The sequence below is a fragment of the Chondrus crispus genome, genomic scaffold, assembly GCF_000350225.1.
Source record: "Chondrus crispus Stackhouse genomic scaffold, scaffold_384, whole genome shotgun sequence".
Classification (NCBI taxonomy): domain Eukaryota; phylum Rhodophyta; class Florideophyceae; order Gigartinales; family Gigartinaceae; genus Chondrus; species Chondrus crispus.
In genome coordinates this window covers 31,490-51,565 of record NW_005179277.1, presented here as the reverse complement: position 1 = coordinate 51,565, position 20,076 = coordinate 31,490, and the positions used below count along the sequence as shown (strand labels likewise).

General features: G+C 50.3%; 5 protein-coding genes; 3 read left to right on the top strand and 2 right to left on the bottom strand.

Annotated features, from left to right (window-relative positions):
• Positions 1 to 5,759: 5,759 nt before the first annotated feature.
• CHC_T00001021001 (hypothetical protein) lies at positions 5,760 to 6,995 on the top strand. Its single transcript, XM_005718209.1, has one exon. It carries the CDS (start codon positions 5,760 to 5,762, stop codon positions 6,993 to 6,995), a length of 1,236 nt encoding a protein of 411 aa, XP_005718266.1.
• Positions 6,996 to 7,337: 342 nt separating this feature from the next.
• CHC_T00001020001 (hypothetical protein) lies at positions 7,338 to 7,505 on the top strand. The gene has a single exon (XM_005718208.1). It carries the CDS (start codon positions 7,338 to 7,340, stop codon positions 7,503 to 7,505), a length of 168 nt encoding a protein of 55 aa, XP_005718265.1.
• A 672-nt stretch (positions 7,506 to 8,177) lies between these two features.
• CHC_T00001019001 (hypothetical protein) lies at positions 8,178 to 12,561 on the bottom strand. XM_005718207.1 is given in 2 exon segments: positions 8,178 to 8,376; positions 8,377 to 12,561. 1 exon segment carries the CDS (start codon positions 12,559 to 12,561, stop codon positions 8,377 to 8,379), a length of 4,185 nt encoding a protein of 1,394 aa, XP_005718264.1. The 3' UTR covers positions 8,178 to 8,376.
• Positions 12,562 to 13,121: 560 nt separating this feature from the next.
• On the top strand, positions 13,122 to 16,615 carry CHC_T00001018001 (hypothetical protein). Its single transcript, XM_005718206.1, has 3 exons — positions 13,122 to 13,154; positions 13,350 to 16,484; positions 16,550 to 16,615. Exons 1-3 carry the CDS (start codon positions 13,122 to 13,124, stop codon positions 16,613 to 16,615), a joined length of 3,234 nt encoding a protein of 1,077 aa, XP_005718263.1.
• A 4-nt stretch (positions 16,616 to 16,619) lies between these two features.
• CHC_T00008881001 (TPR repeat-containing protein) lies at positions 16,620 to 18,760 on the bottom strand. XM_005718205.1 is given in 5 exon segments: positions 16,620 to 16,715; positions 16,716 to 16,887; positions 17,037 to 17,203; positions 17,302 to 18,495; positions 18,566 to 18,760. 4 exon segments carry the CDS (start codon positions 18,758 to 18,760, stop codon positions 16,716 to 16,718), a joined length of 1,728 nt encoding a protein of 575 aa, XP_005718262.1. The 3' UTR covers positions 16,620 to 16,715.
• Between the last annotated feature and the right edge of the window lie 1,316 nt (positions 18,761 to 20,076).

Genomic DNA, 20,076 nt, shown 5'->3' with positions numbered 1-20,076 from the left:
TATCGAGCCGAGGACGTTGTAAATCTTCGACGTCATAAGGCAAATGACGCCGTCGACAACCTTCGGGGCGGCCTTATCGGTGAGGTCGTTCCGCCGGGGCCTTCGATTTCGGTGCTGGCCCCGCTTGCGTTTCCTTCTCCCCCTTTCTTGGGGCGTCCGCGGATCGGTGACGCCCCTCGGATTATTCGAGTCCGTACGACACGGACCCTTCTCCGGCGACCTTGGGCTCGCGGGAGTCAGGGGGTCGACCGAATCTTTTCGGTCGTCGTTACCCCCGTCGCCATCGTTACGCCTCACCGGGACGTCGGCTGTCCTGGCGTCCTGTCCTCCTAACGTTGGGGCTTCGGAGGCCTCGACGTGTGCTCCCTCCTGTATCGGCATTACAGGAGCTCCCGTGCTCGCTTCCGGTAGCGGGGGATGTATTATCGGACAATACCCGCCGTGTCCTTGGCGAGCACGCGGGGTCGGGTCTAGTTCGTGGGTCAAAGACGGCTCACGCGATTGCGTGAACGTAACCGTCTTTACCCTTTTTCCGAACTACCTGTGCTACCGGAGCTAACTTCCTGGCTATCGACGGCCAGGTGTTCTTCGGGTAGCCGGCCGCGTGGGTCGGGACGATTCCCCCACTGCGGCTCGGCGGCCTTGGCGAAGTACTCGGGTACTTCCGGGCCTTGATCTGCGTCGTCCGGTCGTCGCAGGATATGGGGGACGAAGCGAGTCGGCTCTCCTTCGTCACCCTCCGTGGGTAGAGGGTACGGATCCTCTACCCAGTCTTGCAGGTACATTATCGCATTTTGTACCTGTTGGGGTAACCGAGAACGGTCTCGGTCCCCTCTTTCTTCTTGTCGGGGGTACCTTGTGTCCGCCTGCCGGTAGGCGGGTCGATCCCGACGATCGACTTCGTTACGACGGTACCCGCCTCCACGGGGGGCGATGCGTGCGCCCCCCACCCGATCGGTTCGGGAAACCTTGACGCGGAGGACGGCCCTCGCCCGCCGCTTGCCGGAGGAGATTACGTGCACCGGGTCGCGTCTCCATCTGGTAGCCGTAGTTCCTGTACGCCGTGAACATTCGTTGTTCCGGCGACAGGAACGGGCACGCGTACATGGCATGCCCGTACGTACGCCATAGCCAGCACACGTACGCGCTGCCGTCCGTTGAGGCGAAGGTCGCCGCGTGCCGCGCCTCCTCATCGGTGAGGAGGGGCACGCGAGGCGCTTCGCCTCCTGCATCTCGGGTCGATATGTCGAGCTCTGCGACCCGGGGGTCCGTACCCCTTGCCACTCCTGGAGTGGCCGCGAACGCGGTCGCGTAACTCGATGTCGCTCCGGTCGACATCGGTGAGGGGGTTCGTGCCCCCACGGGTCCTGCTCCTTGCGTAATGAGGACAGGGTCGGCCTGCCACTCATCCTCCCCGATGTGGAGGGTCGAGGCGGGCGAACTTGTCGCGGCGGACTTCGTAGTCCTGCCACCCCTCCCTGCCGGTTTCGAATCCGGCAGAGGTAAACGGCGCCGAGCGCGGTACGTTGTACCTTCCGCCGTGGCGATACGGCGGATGGTCGGAAGATCGGTCTTCTGACTGCCTGGCAGCCTTTGCACAGTTTCGGATACTGCCGCACGGGTTGCCGGTGCAAGTCCCCGCACGTAGTAGTGCGCGAGGGACTGTTCGGAGAAGACTGCCGTGCATCGGAACGCGGCAGTCTCGAGTCGGTCAGCAAACGTGCTTTCCGTCTCATGCGATTGCTGTCGCGCCGTAGCGACAGCGTCGTACGCTTCACCTAACACGTCGTCCGTGAGGTAGCGTTTCAAGAATTGATTCACGAGCCCCGGCCAGCTCACGTCGTCATGGAGCTGGCCGGCGCGGAGGCCACGCATCGTATAACTCGTATACAGGCGCTCCGCGTCGCGCTCGAGGAAGTGCGCGAGGACTCGTACCGCAACACCTTCGGTCAGGTGTTGCGAGTTGAAGGTGATTCGGATATCCTTCAAAAACGGCAGCAGCTGGATCGGGTCGGTACCGTCGAAGCTGCGCATCGTGGGACGGATCCCATGACAGCGTTGGACGTACTTCGCGATCCGTCCCGCATCACCCGAGGTAACGAGCCTCGAGGTGTTATCCAAGCGGTACATACGATAGTCAGCAACGGCGCTGAACTCTTGGATCATCGTATGTACTGGCTCGAGCCCAGGTTCAGCGGGACCCAGCGTGCCGAAGGAGGTAACCGGTAGCGTACGGACGTCTACCGGACCTGGAGGCTCGGCGTAACTCGCCGGCGGGTAGCTGCCCCAGCGGAGATCGACGGAGAACATCGGATCCGCGGGCGGCTCCTCCACGGTCCTTTTCGTCCGCGTACGATACGCGGTCCACTTGCCGCCTACTTCCGGCTATAGGCGGCAAGGCTTGGGTCTCACACGCGAAGTTCGCGTCTATCGGAGGACGGCTTCCTTCTGCAGTCCGACTGGTAGCGGCACCAGTCGGACGCCAACCTTCGGGGGCGGCGGCGCTCGGAGGTACGGTACCACCGGGCCCTCTCGAGGGGGCACCGGGTAGCCTTTCGGCCATGGTACGTTCCATGTCACGAGCACGCCGACGAGTGGCGTCGAGCTCAGCGGAGAGGTGCGCAAACGCACCCAATTGCTCTGCCGACGGAGAGATTCGGTCCTCGGGTCGTTTCACCGAGGTCGGCCTCTCAGGGCGACCTTGCCCGGACGGTCCGGGCGAGACGAAACGGGAGTCTTCGACGATCACTATCCGCGAGTGTAACTCGTCGATCAGTGCTCGGAGATTCTCTAAGGACTGCGTCACTCTATCGAACCTCCCTTCACGCAAGGAGCGGAGTTCGGCCATACATCGAGTGTATACATGGTCCGATACATCGATCCGAAGGGAAGTACGGACTTCCTCGATGTATTCGGCTATGCGTTCGAACATCGCCGCCGCTCTTTCCTCGGAGGAACCGAGCGACGGTTCGCGGTCACGAGGAACTGCGTCACCGTCGCCCGACGGGGCGGATGGGGACTGCACAGCGGCCGGACTCAGATCCGCCGCTTCTGAGCGGATCGAGGGCTCGAGCTCTTGGCTCATCTCGACGCGATCGGTTCGCGGAGGGAAGCGGAAGTCTTCTCGGAGATCGGACTCCAGGGTCTTCTAGGTCGGGAGACCACTGTAGCATAAACACCCCCAGCGATAGGGGTGTATGCACAGCTCGACGTGGACCCCGTCCGAACGAGAAGACGGGGGTGAAGCGGGACACCAGCTAACGGCACCGGGCAGCGGGCCCGGGTAGCGTGGTAGAGCGGGAACGGGGAGGACGCCGGTACGCGCGAGCGGTTCGACGCCTCGACGCCCCGGCGCGGTACTGGGTAACGATCCAGTACCGACGGGCGGAGGCGGCGCCGACTCGTGGGCGTACCGCGCGCGTCCTCAACCCGCGCTCAGTGCCGCTCTAAGGTAGTTAGTGAGCGCTATCTTAGAATAAGCGCGAAGTCGGACGTTGACGGTCGGTGGGTGACAAGTCTGTGCCTATCCTCCTCCACCGTCGCCAGTCCGCTCCATATTTAATATACAAAACAACCTATAAGACTACAGTACCGAAGTACTGTAGCGGTCTACTGTAGCACGGATCGGACCGTACTGTAATACGGTCAGCCATCGTGGCTGACAGTACACGTGTATGCGCGCGCTTCCGTCCCGCGCGGTACACGTGTGCACGTGTGCACGCGTGCGCCCTGTACCCGAGGGGTACACGTGGCCACGTGCGGTAGTACTGAAGAGCCCGAGGCTCTACAGTATTGGATCCGTTGCTGATCTAATCTAAAAAGCCCCAGGGGGGGTTATACTACAAACCCGGCCTATCATTATTGGTCTAACAGGTACACAGAGAAGTAATAATCTGCCACGAAATCCTGTCTTAATAATCTGCCACGAAATGCTCTCCGAAATACTTGTTGCACTATTGTCACCTTCCTCTATTGACGACCACGTCAATGCAAATGCATCAGAATGTTATGATGCTGAATGTAGTCCAGAAATACAGATGTGACGGTTCCATTTGTGTCGATGAAATCCTCAGTGGGTTGCCACGCTGCCTCATGCCTAGGAGCGCCCTTCATGAGGGTAAGAAACTGAAATTTTCTTCCCCGTTTCCTGTGTGATAGTATTTCCTGTACCGTATATTCGACGCTGCAATCCTTGCACACAACTGGAACGGGCCTTGGCGTGACTTGAACCTATAGATCTGAAGGCTGGGTACGATACGGCCTGGTATGTTCGACGTGAACTATAGGATGAATCTGGGACTTAGTAGGAAGCTGTAGTCGGAGAGAATTCCTTCCAATAAGCTCCTGAATCGTATAGGGCCCGAAACGTTTGGCTCCCAACTTGCTCGATTTTTGAACCCTAGCAACAATATCTTTGAATAAAACTTTGTCCAACCATACTGAATCCCCCAGCTTGTAAGGATGCGGTTGTGCCTTTCGTGCACTATATGCGCTCCGAAATACTTGTTGCAGAAGTGGGGCCACTTTGAGTTGGCTCCACGCCTCTGAGGCTTTCTTTTTCTGCCGAGGGCTCCCCTTCTTGACGCGTACCGAAGGTCCCAGCGGGCTCACCCGCTGTAGCTATAGCCCCGCCAAGGTCAGATTTCTCACCTGGCGATCGACCCCGTGAGGGGTCGACTCTGTCCTCTCGGCCTCGACGGACGCAGATCGCGCTATTTTTCCTGTCTGCACATGTCGGTCAGACACAACTCCGAGGCTAAAAAATCAGTTGAAATGTCAGATCCCCGATTTGTCTGTCTAGAAAACGAAACACAGAGCGACACATACCACACCCGTTCTTGAAAACAACGAGCGGTCAAGTTTGAAAGAGACCAAAGCGCAAGAAAACAAAAGAGTGACGAATTCGAAAAAACCAACGCGCAAGAAAACAAAAGGGTGACGTCGGTGAGAATGATGGTGGGCGCTCGATGTAAAAAACTTCGGGTCCCTTTTTATATGGAACCTAAAAATCGAACTGTTCGCAGCAATACGAGAGGATTATTCCGGCTTCGCGCGCTTTTATCCGTAAGTAAACGTTAACTGTCAAGCAAAGCGAGGAACAGTAAACCTATACTCGATATCATATCGTCGAATAAACAATCACATGTCACTCAGATTATAATGACTGTATGACATGTCTCGTAAGCCATTAAAGGCACAGTAAAGGTTAACCTGGTTGCGGGTAAATGTTTACTCGGGAATGTTAAGGAGTAAACATTTTTCGCAACCATCAACTCGAAACCGGGTAAATTTTAATCTGATTGCGAGTAAATGTTTACTCAGGAATTTTACGGAGTAAACATTTACTGTAAATGGCGTTATAACTGTAAGCTGTCCTTTGTTTTAATTTAGCGTCGCTTTACTTACACCATCGATGTATGCCGGTGTATGCCGTTTGTTTAACTTAATGCGTACCTTATCATATACCTTACATCTTTATTTACAACAGAGCTAAGACCCGTCGTCCTTTGGTGGAACCTTGGCCCCCAACTGGTCCTATATTTTTGATGGTGACTGTAGATGTGCGCGGTGGGGTTGCTCTTAGGAAGGGTACTTTGGTCTAAACTTTTTGGTGGTTGGAAAATTGGGCAAGGGCTTTCGCGCGGTGTGAGGTCATCCTGACGTTCACAACTATGGAATGTTCTAAATGTTAATCAGCTTCTGACCGCGAATGGGTCTCCCTCAACGTCACATTTTGGGTTATCCGTAAGTCTGGGTAAATGCAACAATTTGGGACGCAGGATTCGGCAGACGTAGCCGACACCCCGCCCATTTTTCATGGCACCAACGAAACAGCTGGGCTTGTGCAACCTGAGCAAGACGCCGCTTCTCATTACAACACATTGGGCACTTTTACCTGTATTCGCTATTCTGCAGCTTCACCCTTCGTGATTCGGAAAGTACCGATTCACATCCCCTACAACCTAACTCGCGGTTCAGCAGTTCGTGATGGGGAGCCCCGAGATGGATCTTCAGTCGGTGATAGTCCTGTTATTATGCCCTGGCAAGATCAGGGGGTCTTCGATGCACGTGCTTTTCTGAAAATCTCTTTTTTCGAGAACCCCGCTTTGGAAGTGAAAGCGCGACTCTTGTGTTTGAGGCATAATATCACATTGGAAAGCTTGCTTGGGCCGGGACCTGATGGCGTCATATGGATGGAAAACGGCATTGATTATAGAAAGTATGGAGATCGTTCCTCATTCCCAATTCTCAAGGCCTTGTTCGCAAAACAATCTTTTGTCATTCTCGAAAATCAAAAAGGGTGCGGTGTTGTCAATGGCTCGTTTGACAGAGACTTTTTCGACCGCTTGTTAGAACTAGAGGCCATTTCGACGTGTGTTATTGTGCTTCCCGAGGGATTGCTCGTGCCGGCACCTCACCGCCTCCTTGCATGCCTTCTTTTGTTACTTGTAGCGGTTGCGGCCACAGTTTTGACTGCTGTTTATGATGATCGCACAAACTTTATGGAGAGGTTTGAATCTGCCTTTTTCATACTCGCGCTGCTCCTGCTAACGGTGCCTGGAATTTTCAGCCTATTTTCGAGTGAGCCCAATCTGGTTAGAAACGCCGTTCGTGGGAAAATGATACTAACAAAACAGTCGCAAGTCTCGAACTTTTTCGGCCTGAACAGGCGAGACTACGCCATGCTTGCCACCCGGACTAAGGGCTCAAGGCTTGTGAGCAAAGACATTGGTTGTTTTCTCACTGGTACTGAACGAGGTACGCATTTGGGGGATGAACCTGTAGTGCAATGTGAAGATCTAGCCCATTTTGGGGTCATTTGCGGACAATCAGTACATTACAGAACAAACTGGCAAAGCGTATGTATCTCCAACAGACTTGGAACTAATCGCACGCATCTTACCACTGAAAAGGCCAAAGGAAAGTACTGGTGCGCAGGTGTGCGTGAAAACACTTGGGTTGGGTTCTTTAAGGCAACAAGCTCCGGAAGTTAGCGAGAGCCTTAGCATCGAGAAGGTATCACTCCTAGACGAACGAGAAGAAACTGTGTCATGATTAACGTTCAAATGGGAAAGGGCAAGAGTAGCGCATGATATTGATTCTCCCGTCGCCTCAATGGACAAGCACCATTGGAGGGGCATATCGAGTGTTGCTCAGAGGCAGTGTACTCTTTTTGCACTTTACTCCGCTCATTAAGAGTGTTACTATTTTTGGGGTTCACATCAGAAAAGACCAATGGAACATTACGCATGGTCGCGTTTGACGTTACGCAATGAAGGTATTCCTTGATGCAATCTCGGTTGCAATGGAAGTCTTCATGCTCAGTACACCTTTGAATGCAACAGTTTTTTTTACCCACACCTTCGCTTTCCTTGTTAAGGATGTTGCAGAAAATCAATCGCGGGCATCTTCATGACAAAACGAGTTTTGTAATTCACGAGTGTGCTGAGGGGAAGATGTCTGGTCACGAGTTGTTCCAATGCATGTACAAAGGTTGTCCGTAAAGTTACGAAAACGCGTGTTTCGGCGGCGTGTTTGCTCATGTTTTCTTAACGAAAATTTTCCAGACAACGCGTTTGGCCAAACTCACATCATACCGAAAACTGGGGGCGTGTGAGTTTTGCACGAGTTCCACATCCGCCTGATCACAGTAGTGCCCGATCGACCGGTCTTGATGTCAACTGTTGACAGTTGACATCAACAGTTGATGGAAAACGAAGTGGGATTCCCGGTCAGCGAATGTGCCACATGTACAGTAGCATAGATACCACCCCGTACTGTACTCTTGGGTACTGTAGCTCCTTTTCATATCATACAACTAACTGATCCCGTATGAGATTACCCTTCGTAAGGGTACTTTTCAACGGTTTTTCTGGATCTGTGCACCTTGTAGAACGCCGGGATACAGTATCAGGCGTTTGAGCGGCATATCAGATTGAGTATCTACCCTTCAAAGGGTAGTTCCCATTTTTAAACTGGCGTTTTTGGTTTCAAAGTTATTTTGCATCCGGTTTTAAGGTGGTATAAGAAAGCTTCTTTTCCAGACGTAGCTAAAAACGACCAGGAAGAACATGCCATTCTCACAAAGCTTTTTTTCTGGTCCCAAGGTACAAGTCAAGTACTGTGGTGGGGGGGTCTTTTTCTTTCTAGTCGAGAAAGTGCAAGTCAAGAAAAAATTAAGCCGAAAAATGTCCATACGATACGAGAACAATGGTCCGATAGCCACTAGAGGATATTTATTGTGATATGGGATCAGCAACACATTCTCTTCCCATCCATCGTTTGCATCTAGCGACCTGCTATGCAGTAGAGGGGCAGGTCAAGTTCATTCAACTCGAACCAAATGGACATCGGTCGAGATGTCAGATGTTCGTTTTACATCTCTCGTAAATCTTGAACACGTGCTTGAGATATGCCCTGCTTGTCCTTGTAGATCATAAAGAACTCATTGCAGAAGTTTCGAGCTCCAATCAAATCTATAAACTCTTCATCGTGTGTGATCAGAACTAGTTGGAAACTTCGTTGCTTTCTCCGACTCTCAATGATGGCTCTTAGCGCTTTGGCGAGGCTTTCAATATTTTCTCTGTCAAGGTTAGTCGTTGGTTCATCCAAAGCCAAGATTCCGCAATCTGTGCAAAAGCTCTCTGCAAGAGCCAAGCGGATAACGAGACATGCTAACACTTTCTGCCCCGCGCTACATCTTCCTCTCATGTCTAAAGTGGCCTGTCCTTGGCGCATTTGCACTCGGTAATTAAATGTCCGCGTCGGAGCTCCTGTGGTGTTTGAACGAGGGGCTCCATGATCCGAAACAATCTCGATTTCTTCGATGTCATTCCCACGATATGTCTGTTGCCAGAGTTCCTTGATTGTTCGATTTATAGAATTCATTTTCAAGGTGTGGAACGCCATGAGAGCTTGGTCCAGCGCGCGATGATACTTGTTCAAATCACTTGAGGCGAGTTCCATCGTCTGTTTTCGGATCCGAGCTTCATCGAACTTGCCTCTGCTTCCTTGCTCTTCTGCATGAGTCATTTCTTTCTTCTTTACCTTATATTGATTGAGGATGGCTTGCCTCTGCCCGATAATATTGGCTCTTGTTTCGTTTCTCGAATTTATTCTAGCGGTCAGTTCCTTGACTTTGTCGTTGGGATTACCTCCTGACGCCCGCTCTAATGAGGATATATCATCTTGTATATGCTTCGCACTTCGATTAATGACTTGAACTTTCCGCTCGTCAATCCGAAAGCTTTGGTTATCTCGGAGGTTTCGAATTTTGGACTCTATATCCTCTTTCGATGTAGACGCTGTGTCTTGTTCATTTTCGTGCCCCTGCAGATCATTTTCGAGACACTCGATTTCATGCTCGAGTGATTGAAGCGAGGCAACGATGTTTTTAAGATCATCGGCATTCCTTGACCGATTGAATGCTTCGACCCTGGTCACGCAATCATTCCACCTTTGCAGCGCAACATTTCTCTTGGACAGAACCGCGTTAGCTTCTTTCAGAGTCAAGTCATTTTCTACTCGAGTTGTGACTTGTTCTTCTTCGGCATGCCCTAATGCTAGCTGCAATGAATTCAGACTCTCTTGAAGAGTTTCCGTCTCCAACTCTGTCTCACGAATGAATTTTGAAAGCTCCTCCTTTTCCTTTTTGAGGCGCATGTGATCCTCTGCTGCGATGTGCAGGTTCAAACATTGCTTCTCGCAAGCATGGAATCGATTTTCTATTCGGTGGAGGTTATCTCTTTCGCGTTCCAAGGCCCGAGAATTCTTGTCAATATCGTCCAGTAGATTCTTCATTCTGTCCTCGCCGCCTTTAATGTCCTCATCAATTTTAGAAAGCGATCGAGCATCGCTCGAGGTAGCTGATAACTCAGCCTTCAAGGTCACAACATCATTGGCGGCACGCTTCCAATCAACGCATACTTGCTTCAACTCTAAACGCTTTGAACAAATTTGATCCATGGCAGACCCCACGCCGAATCTTGCCTGTAAGTCGCCTAGTGCGGCTTCCGCTTCTCTTGCCTTTTTCTCGCACTCCTTCAAAGCGTTGTTCGACTCCAAAAGCTTCGCTTCCGCTGCATCGTACGTAAGCAAATTAGCCACGGCCGTTAACCCCGTTGTCTGCGTGCTCTTTAGAGTACGCGACAAGTGGTCAAGTTCTATCAGCTCCCGCGCAGCAGCTTTAGAACTTTCTGGGTCTTTCAGATATTGGATGCGACTCTTCAAATTTCTTCGCATGTCGTCCACCTTCTTTGACGATCCCAATCCACAGGCTGGGCACCGATGCTTCGGATCTTGTTCAAAAGTTTCTAACTCATCCTCAGCTAACAGTGCTCCGCTTTCCAGTTGGGAGGTCTTCTGATTCGCCTTAACTACAGCCAACTCCGCCGCATCCACCGCTTGCTGGACAACAGATAGATGTTCCTTCCGAAGTGCATATGGAGCTGAACCAGACAGGGTAAGACTTTCTCGAAGAACTTTCAGGACTGGTTCCACGGAGATGACAGCCTTCGGAAGTGCACCGATAGAAGCTGACGCTTCCGAAAGTTTGCTTGACATGTCTTTGACCCGCTGTGATATTCCCTCAAACTGATCTGTCGCCTCTGCCTTTCGGAGGGAGGCCGATTTCAGATTCGCATTCGCAATACTGAGATATCGCTCTGCCTGTCGAATAGACGCATCCTTCCGCGAGAGCATGTCGTCAGTAGCTTCCAAAATGCTATTTCTTAAACGGTCCGCATGAGCCAGCGTTATATTGGTACTGCTCGGAAGCATTCCGTTCAAGAGCAGTGACGTTTCTTCTTTGTCGAGGCATAGCTCAGTGACAGCAGAAGCAATCAGATCCGTAAAATCTTCAACGACTCCCTCCATTCGTGTCTTCTTTCTTTTCTCCAAGTCCCTGAAAATGTCATATTTGGCGTGCTCATTCTGATAGTCCTGCAGTCTTTGCCGGGCTTCCCGCAAGCCGTCTAACTCTTCTGTGCACGTGACGACTTCTTTCTTTTTGAAGTGAATTTCTGCAGCGATTCTCGGTATGGCTGCGTTCCTTTTCTTCTCATTCAAGGCATTTTTCGCAGCCCCAAGCCTACCTTCCGCCTCTTTCAAGGAAGTATTTGAATCACTGAGCTCTCGTAAAATGAGCCGAACATCGAATAATCTTGCTTTCTTCACCCGGACCTCTTCAGTTTTTCGCTCATAAGTCGACTGGCCCTCCCGAACGCGCCACTTAGCATTATTCAAATTGTTAGTAGCTGCGTCGAGTTTCATGTTGCAATCTTCTGACGTCAATCTGAATTGTTCTTCAGCTTCTTTATGTAGGTTACTGATCGCATCCGTCCACTCTTGTAGCCTTGCAGTTCGAGGAGGAAGGGAAAGAGGTTCTTTGTGGGAGACCTTCGTCATCCTGAAGTAATCAGCGGAATCTAACTCTTCTTTCATGGATTCCAACCGCGAGACTCGATTGGACTGTTCCTTGGCAACCTGTTCGAGTGTGCCTTTCCGACTCTGTCTGGATTTGACTTCCTCGCGTTTCATTTCGAGATGGCTTCGTAACTTTTGAATTCGGTTCCAACGTTCTGTTCGCTCGCCCTCGACACCTGTCAGTAAGCGTTTCAAGTCATCTATCTCAGAATTGAGAGCTTCATCACTCATATCTGGTACATGCATGCTCATCTTCGAAAGGTTTTCGGACTTGTACCTTTCCACAAGCTCGCGCTCCACGTTTAACTCTGTTAGCTTCGACCGACACTCATTGTACTCTTGAGCGGTCAGTTCCGCTGCTTGTTTATCTGTCGCCAAACCTGCAATAGTGTTGTCGAGAGTGTCAACCCCTCGCTGGAGTTCATCATGCTTCACCCTAGTCTCATCGACCTCACCTCGCACTTTCTCTAATGCTTTGACTTTGTCCTCGTAGTGCAGCAGTTCTACTTTGACGGTTTTCAGATCTGCAGCCTGCTCTCTTCTGAGCTTGCGGATAGTATCAAGGGCTTTCGTGTACCGAGTGGCAGCGAAAATTTGATCAAACTTCAACTTCAGCTCTTGAGACTTCCCTAGCGGCCATAAGGAATCTTCTTGGTGAACGAATATGACATTGTTGAGTACGGGCTTCGTGACGCGCATAATCTCTGGTAGTAAGGCGTTCAGGTCCGCGCATCGGAAGGAGGATGCTGCACCGCCATCCATTCTCTTCACGGTTTGGTCAATAGTCTTGAACTCTGTTTTATACCCAATGCTGCGAGGCCCTTTCTTTAGAGAGAGTTGAAAATGCCTTGAAACCACGTACTGATCGCCACGGACGTTGGTAAATAAGAGACGAATTTTTGCTTTAGTCTCGGTTTCATTGTGTACTCGGGGATCGTGTATAAATGCGGCGCCATTGTCTACCATTGGCGGGAGGTCACCAGTGGTAGCCATCTTTACAGCTTCAATGATTGTACTCTTTCCGCTCCCGTTGCGACCGAGAATTATGGTGAGGGGCTTGTAGAACTTGATGAATGTTTCATCATCTGTGCCATAGCTTCGAATTCCAAGAAGGCCCAAACGGTCAATAGTTGTCATCGTGACAGACTGAGTTGCAAATCTGTGTTGACGTTGTTGTATCCTATGGGTTTGTACTCCGCCTAGAGCTGTTGCGAAGTAGTAACTGGAAGGAAAGCCACTTACTCAATGAAGGCGATGCCTGACTCATGAGTCTACGTGGATGATCAGCAGAAAGAAACAGGGCTTGTTTTCGGTTGAAAGTCTGCGAGGCACTGGGTGCTTGGGCTTAAGCGAAGGTCGCTAATAAACCTCTCACCGGAGATAAATTGTCACACTTCTTGCTCGTCTTTGGAGGAATCTACTTGCCAACCTATCATACTGTACTTGGTGGTGCTTACAGAAGGACAGTAGATATGGGACAAGCGAAAAATTCTTGCTGCGAGCTGTACAATAACCGTGCATCGAATACGCCTATACTGTAATGCCAAGGAGGCTGTCCTTAGTCATCAACCAATTACGTTTAATTAAAGGGTTGCAGTAGATCCAGAGCCAGTGTGATATACACGTGTACTCAACACTCCATACTTTCCACTGAAATTAAGTGTGCGCAGCGGTGCCTTAGTTCCGAATTCGTCCAGATGACCACTCATGAGGGTTATCCGCTGCCATCTGTTGAGCAACAAAAACTTAGGAGCTCTACAGCTTAGAGCTATTCACAAACATCAAAAAGGAAAATTCTCTCCCATCCACGCACCGGCCCATCGTCACACTACTTTTCAAGTGTATCAGCTCTAACACATGAGCATTTCTACACATATAGTTCCCAATCTCGTGTAAAGGCTTGACTAACAATGGGAGTGTTTCAGCCAAGGAGGCGTCCTTCCGCGGCCCGATCAAACGGTGCACCATCTGCTTCCGGTGCGACCGCGAACAATCCGACCACCCCACCTGTACTACCGCGGAGACAACCTCATCGTCCCTCCCCTCATGTTGCAGATACATCTCCACTTGTATGGGTGCCTTCTGCTGCGCTTTCGACCTCAACTGTCCCTAGTATTCACACCGCTAATGTGTTGATTCCCCCCAACCCTCTCCGAACTGTGCAAGCCACTTCTTCCCGTACAAACCCTCCAATTCCTCCTCTCAAACAAACGCCGCCCTTGCAACCATCCCACTCACGTGCTCCACCTGATTTCGGCGAAGTAACAGACCAGAAAGATCTTGCTACTTCACAGCAAGACACACAGCGAGATCCGCCTGTTTATCCTTCTGACTTCTTGGACTCTCTTCATCGCCTCGCAAACGACCAACGAATCCCATCACGGCACCCCTCCAGACGTCTCATCAAGCTATTGGAATTCCTTATGCGGAATCGCATTCCAGATTCAATATCTTTTGCAGGGGACTGTTTGCGATTGTACAACGATGCATACAGCCGTAAGATGAGGACATTGAAGGCCACTCGTGAAAGTCACCTGCCACCGCATGGTGCAACTGTGGAGGGGGCTGGTCAAGCACAAGCCGCACCGCAAGGCGCTACCGATGTAAATAGTAGAGAAGTAAGAGTGGAACCGTCCCATGAGGCACGCAATACGCCCGAGGTCATCACCATACCGGGTGAGGTCCAGAGCGTACCTGTCATCCAGATCAAAGAAGAATCTCCCTCTCCACGAAGAGAACCAATTCCTAAGATAACCAGTCCCATGTTTTCAGGGAGAGAAAGCCTCTCTGGAGACGTAAGAGATCGCTGGAAACAGTTAATCAACAGCCGTAAGGGGTTTCCCCCGCGAAATTCCGAAGATGATAAGTACTACTGCATTTGGAAAGGCAAAGATGGCACAATTCGCCTTCCCGTTGATTATTGCAGGTCTTTGAAAAAGCTGCATGACAAAAGTGGTGAACTTTGCGAGATACATCTGGATGCCTTGCGGTATCTTTGGCATTATATGATCGCTGACACCTGCGCAGGAGCCGTTTTCAATCCACCAATTGGCTATCCAAGTTCCTTGTTGGTTTTAACGTTTTGCTATCTTGTCAATGCTCAACCTCAACATAAGCACAAAAGAATAGTCATATTTTGTCCCCGCTGTTCGGTCAATAGATGGATGGCAGCAGCGAAGTGTTGTCGTGGTGTTTCCGTATCTATTTTGCAGTCTGGAACGTGGGCGCAAGACGCTGAGCGATGGAACGAACAGGGCGGTGTGCTTTTGTGTCCTTTTGATGTGTACCGTGACGTTTTGTACGCACCATCGTCGTCAACCGAGCAGAGGGCTGCAACGATTCGTTTGATTTGTCGTCCAGGGCCCTCAATCGTCATTTTAGATGAAGCCTCCCGCCTTCTCACATTGCAACCGGCTCTACGACGTTCACTGAACCGAATCAAAACGAAGTCGCGCCTCGCACTTACCAACCTACCGCGGATCAATAACATGGTTCCATTTTGGAGCATCATCGACTGGGCTGTGCCAGAGTTTCTTGGTTCGCTGGAAGAATATTTGCGAGTGTTTCTCAGTAAGTTAATCCATTGCAACATGAATACAAGATGCCTTGGTGAAAATCGGCAAGTATCCCCAATTGAAAAAGGATTAGAGATGATGTTTCAATACGTAGTTCACGAAGTGGACGGAGAAACGCTAAATCGTGGTGTCGAGAGCAGCAGGGGTCACAAATTGAGAGAGACCACGATATTTTTAAAACTTTCTCCAGCGCATAGGGAAATATATGACGACATCGCCAAGTTGGTGCTGGCTTCGAGGAAGAAGGGTGAGCTCAGTAACTACGTGGCCATGCACGTTCTCATGCTCGCTTCGACTAGCATATTGGCATTGCTGCAGCTCTTGTGCACGCGATTAGATAATGAAGAACCACAAGACGAAATCGCAAGAAAGGTGCCTTGTGTTCAAGCCGTCTTCAAGAAATTGCACAAAGTGATTCAGAAAAAAGTTACGGCTTCTATCAAGTACGCAAAGTTTGAGGCCATGATCAGAATGTGCGACGCCACAGCACAGTCGAACGGCAAGCTTGTCATCCTTTGTGCAATGCCCGAAGTACAAAAAGAAGTAATTGCGGCTATCCAAGCAAATTGCACTGAATGCGAAGTCTTTTTTTGTGACCTATTGTCTGAAGAGGAGGCACGAATTGTTCAGATCAACAACTTTTACAACTGTACATCCGGGGCTGTTCTACTTGCTCCTGTTGGCTTTGCCGTTGATTTCTGTGAAGAAGCTGGCTGGGGAGCTCTTCATTCTTCGCACATCCTGGTGTTGGAATCCCTGTGGAACGAAACGGCGACGTCACAGGGAATCAACAGGGTATATAACTTTTCGACAGAGACGGATATTCACGTATATTTTCTATCTGTCGTGGGTACAATCGATGACATTTTGATTGCTCGAAGGAAACGCCGTCACACACCATCCTTGCTTCTGCCACACGTCTCAGACGCATATTTCGAAAAAGACGTACAAATTCCTGGTGAATCACTTGAGCCCGATTACACGGAAAACTACTTGGCTGCTGTTTCAAGTCTTCCAGAATTCCATCGCATAGAACGGACTTCGGGTCGACACCTTATTGGTTCGGTGAACAGAGGTTGTATTAGCAAGGACGATGAATACCGTGCAGAGCTTGACGTAGCGAAGGGGCGGATCGAATACTTTCAGTCTTTGCCGAAAGTGGTAGACGCCGTCCAGGAACTTTCCTACGGCGCAAACTTGTACGAAGCTTTGCGTGATACAAGAGTGTATCGAGCCTACAGTATGCTCTCATCAAAGAATGGCCAGACTTCAAATTCGTTTCTTTCTCTTTGGAACGAGCACTTTTGTCTCTACGAGCAGGATCATATCAACGGGTGTTTTGCCCCGCTTGAAGTCCAGACGCCTGATGGTCCTGATGCGCAGGTCCACGGATTTGAAAGAACCCAACCAGCAATACCCAATTCGGCAACCTCTTCTCCCGCTTTCACACCTCATAAGCGAAGCAGACCTGTTGACGATTCCGCAGTGCACCACACACTACTGCCGTCCAAGCGTCGTACCGGCGCATTATGACCCAAGAACAAACTAAGCCCCCGCATGGCCCGCAGCTTCTGATGGGCATGTCTACATTGGAAACTGTTTTGAACGTACCATGAATAATTGCAACCACAGCGGAAGCTTTGAACAAGTGTACCTGCGACATTCGCGGAAGGCTTGCACAACTCTGTACTTTGTACTACGCTGGTTAAGAGTATGTTACGAATCCATGGGATTTAAAGTCGGCGGTGCGTCTGAGATGTTGTTCGCAAGGACCGTGAAAGCACCTTTTGCATTGAACCGAACCCGAAAAGCCTCCTGGAGCAAAGTTGCGGCCTGCTTATTGTTCCCAAGTTTGTGTTCCAACGCGCTCCAGTTGTCCCAGGATTGCCTAGAGTATGGTATTGAAACCGGAATTGTTATAGTCAACAACGGACCATGTAAACAGAACCGTTTGATAAATGCCCAACATATGAAGCAAAACAGTCAGAAGTTGATGAGCCTCTCACTCCAGAAAGCCTCTTATCAGTGAGTACGTACCAATCCGTAGGATTCACGTCACATGCTCTGTTGAACAGGGCACGAGCCCTGGGGTAGTTCTTGAGTGCAGCCTCAACTTTGGCATAGTGATTCCACAATATGGAGTCTCTGTCAGATATGCGGACCGCACTTCGAATGAGTTCCTTTGCTCTTTGATAAGATCTCATCTGCCGGAAAGACGATGTGATGTGGAGATTGATGGCGAAGAAATTGTCAGTGATGATTTCTCAAGGGTTTTTTTGCATCCTGCATGCACGTAACTTACCTGATACTCAAAGAGGGACCAACTGTGAAGAATGCGAACATCTCTTCTGTTTGCCGCTGCTCCACGTGAGAATAGAGACCGAGCAAGACCGTAATTTTTTTCATATGCCTCCAGTTTAGCCCACTCTTCTAGCACGACAACATTGTTCATATCCGATTGAAGAGCCTTCGCGAAGCAATCGCGAGCACGACCAGCCTCGTGATCCGCTCTCGCCATAGAACCTAATGAATGCCATATGTAATGATTTCGAGAATCACACTCAAGGCCTTTCTCGAAAAGCTCACGAGCTCGCGCTTTGTTTCCTTGTCCCAGCTCCATACGGCCCCACGAATGATACAGTTTCGCTCCCGGTGTGGCGAATTCATCTGCCTTTTCGTATATCCCTCGAGCTGTTGCCACATCAAATCGCTTCTCTTCCGCAGTTGCCCATGTTACATAGAGCGAGGCGTGGGAAGGATCTCTTCGTAGACCCTGTTGACAATGATGGCATGCCTCCTCTAATTTGGACATTCGAAGATTAGCGACTGCTAGCGACTGCCATAAGTACGGATTTGATGGGTTGTGTCGAAGGCCATCTTCTAATACTTTCACCTTGTCAAGCCGGCTCCCCTGCGACGAGCGTTCAACAGCCGTTGCGAGGTCTTGCCAAGCCCGACCATTTGTCGGATCGACATCAACACTACGTTGAAACAGACGTTTTGCTTGTGTGAAATCCCCGGTTGCCAAGCATTCAGATCCTTGCAACCGCATTGCTTCGCTAGTCTGTGATGGGGATTTCGTAGAGCTACGCGCTGAACTTTCGCCGTTAGTACGGCCAAGAGGCCTACGAATAGGTCGCTTGGGCAGATCCTGAACTTGCGACGAAGGCTGCAGGGCATCTCGACCAGAATCAGAATCTGCCACAGTGAGCATGAATGTTGGAAGAGATGCGCGCTTTCTGCGAGTCGGGGAAGAGTCGCGGATAGATGACAGTTTACCCGCCGTTTGCAACAGGGACGTGCCCCCCACACAGAGGTGGTTCCTGAAGTGAAAGGAATGTTGAGGACAACGCGGATAGGAGACACCGGTAGAACGGAAATTGTGATTAGGCAAGCGATTCGCTACGAAATGTGGAACGAAAAAGAGCGTATTCGAATTTGGAACTTCATTGTCTTCTCTGTCGATCCTGCCGGAGGCGACGTCGGTGAAGGTTGACTTTTGCTTGGAGGCGCAAGGCATCTGATTCTTTTCCGAGTGGTAGAAAACTCCTTGATGAGCTATGTACAAGAAGCGAGAAAGAGCCAGACGTTGTGATGTCGTGACTGACGGCACTGGCTGGTCGGGGAAATTGAGATCCGAGCGTTTTATGGAGACAGAAAAAAAGGACCATCTGGCGTAGTTTTTGACGCGCGAGGTGTAGATCTACGATGAAACGAAAGCGACCTGATCCGCCACGTGTGCGCCACGTGTGCGGTCTCATGCGCTGCGGTACACCCAGGTACCGTAATTAGACTTACTCCAAAATAGTGACTACAGTGTACTGACGCCGCAAAACTAGAAAAAAGGGTACCGTTCTCAGGGGCTCAATTTGGGACAGGGCTTAATTTGGGACACTTTTTTTCTATGCAACACGTTCACATTTTTAGTCATAACAAGTAAACGAGTGTTCTGGTTGCGCCAAAACTTTCCAGACATCATATACCGACTGCGCGCGTTCCATAGATCTCTCCAAACGCGAATGTGCGTGGAAAATGCCCCCTTCAATGCGGTCTCAAGCCGTGGCTTTCAAAAAGAAGACACAGCCAAGAAAGGATGAGAACAAAAAGCGAGAGAAAGCTATTGAGCTACTCCAAGCGCAAAAGAGCATCAGGGAGACGTCCAGCATATCGAATGTGAGCCTCTCTACAGTTCAGCGCATAAAAAGCGCCTATGAGGGGGTCAGAAAGAAGCACTTTCAAAGTTGCTTGACCCCCTTCATCAATTCGCAGGGCGAAAAAAAGTTCTCGAAGACGCCCAGGAAGAACTATGGTGCCAAAGGGCTATCCAGGCGTCCTAAAAAGGTTTTGCAATTGATATTCGTACAATGCCAAGCATGCAAGCGAAAATATCCAACGACGGCCGTCGCAGATTTCGCAATAATGTTCCCTCCCCCGCCGCTATCCGCTCCTTTCGTGCTCGAAATCTATCTCTAACGTATCGAAACTCCAAGAATGTTACCGCCGCTCGTCTAGGAGCAAAAAACCTCGCCCATGTTACCACAATGAAAGATGTTCTCTTGCAAATAGAGAAAAGCACCCGGGCATTTTTGAAGACCCAAAAAGGCTGTGGAACTGGGATGGGACCAGTGTGCTGGCAGAGTACGGGAAACAGATTCACACTTTCACATCGGCTACCTCACACCATAGCGGAAGACGACTAGCAGTCAAAGATCACGGAAAGCATGTGACTGCAGGCATAGCTGCTTCCGCATCAGGCCTCCTTGCTCCTTTATTTTTAATTGCCTCTGGGAAAAAGGTAATGTCAAGGTGGTTGAAGCCTTTCCAGGAAAAAGACTTCCGATGTCTGGATGGGTCATTGAACTGGCTCACAAAAACCAATTGGTGCCCGCCCTTCACTCCAATATGTGGGACTCCAAATGACTCAATTGATGGTGAAGTCATCAAAGATGCACTGGAGCACGTGACAAAGTTCATTCGCAAGCACGTTTGCCCCGAAAAAAAGTTGTGCTTATCTTGGACGGGCATGCGTCCCGTAGCAGTCTAGAATGGCTGCAGTATGGTGCAGAAAACAACGTCT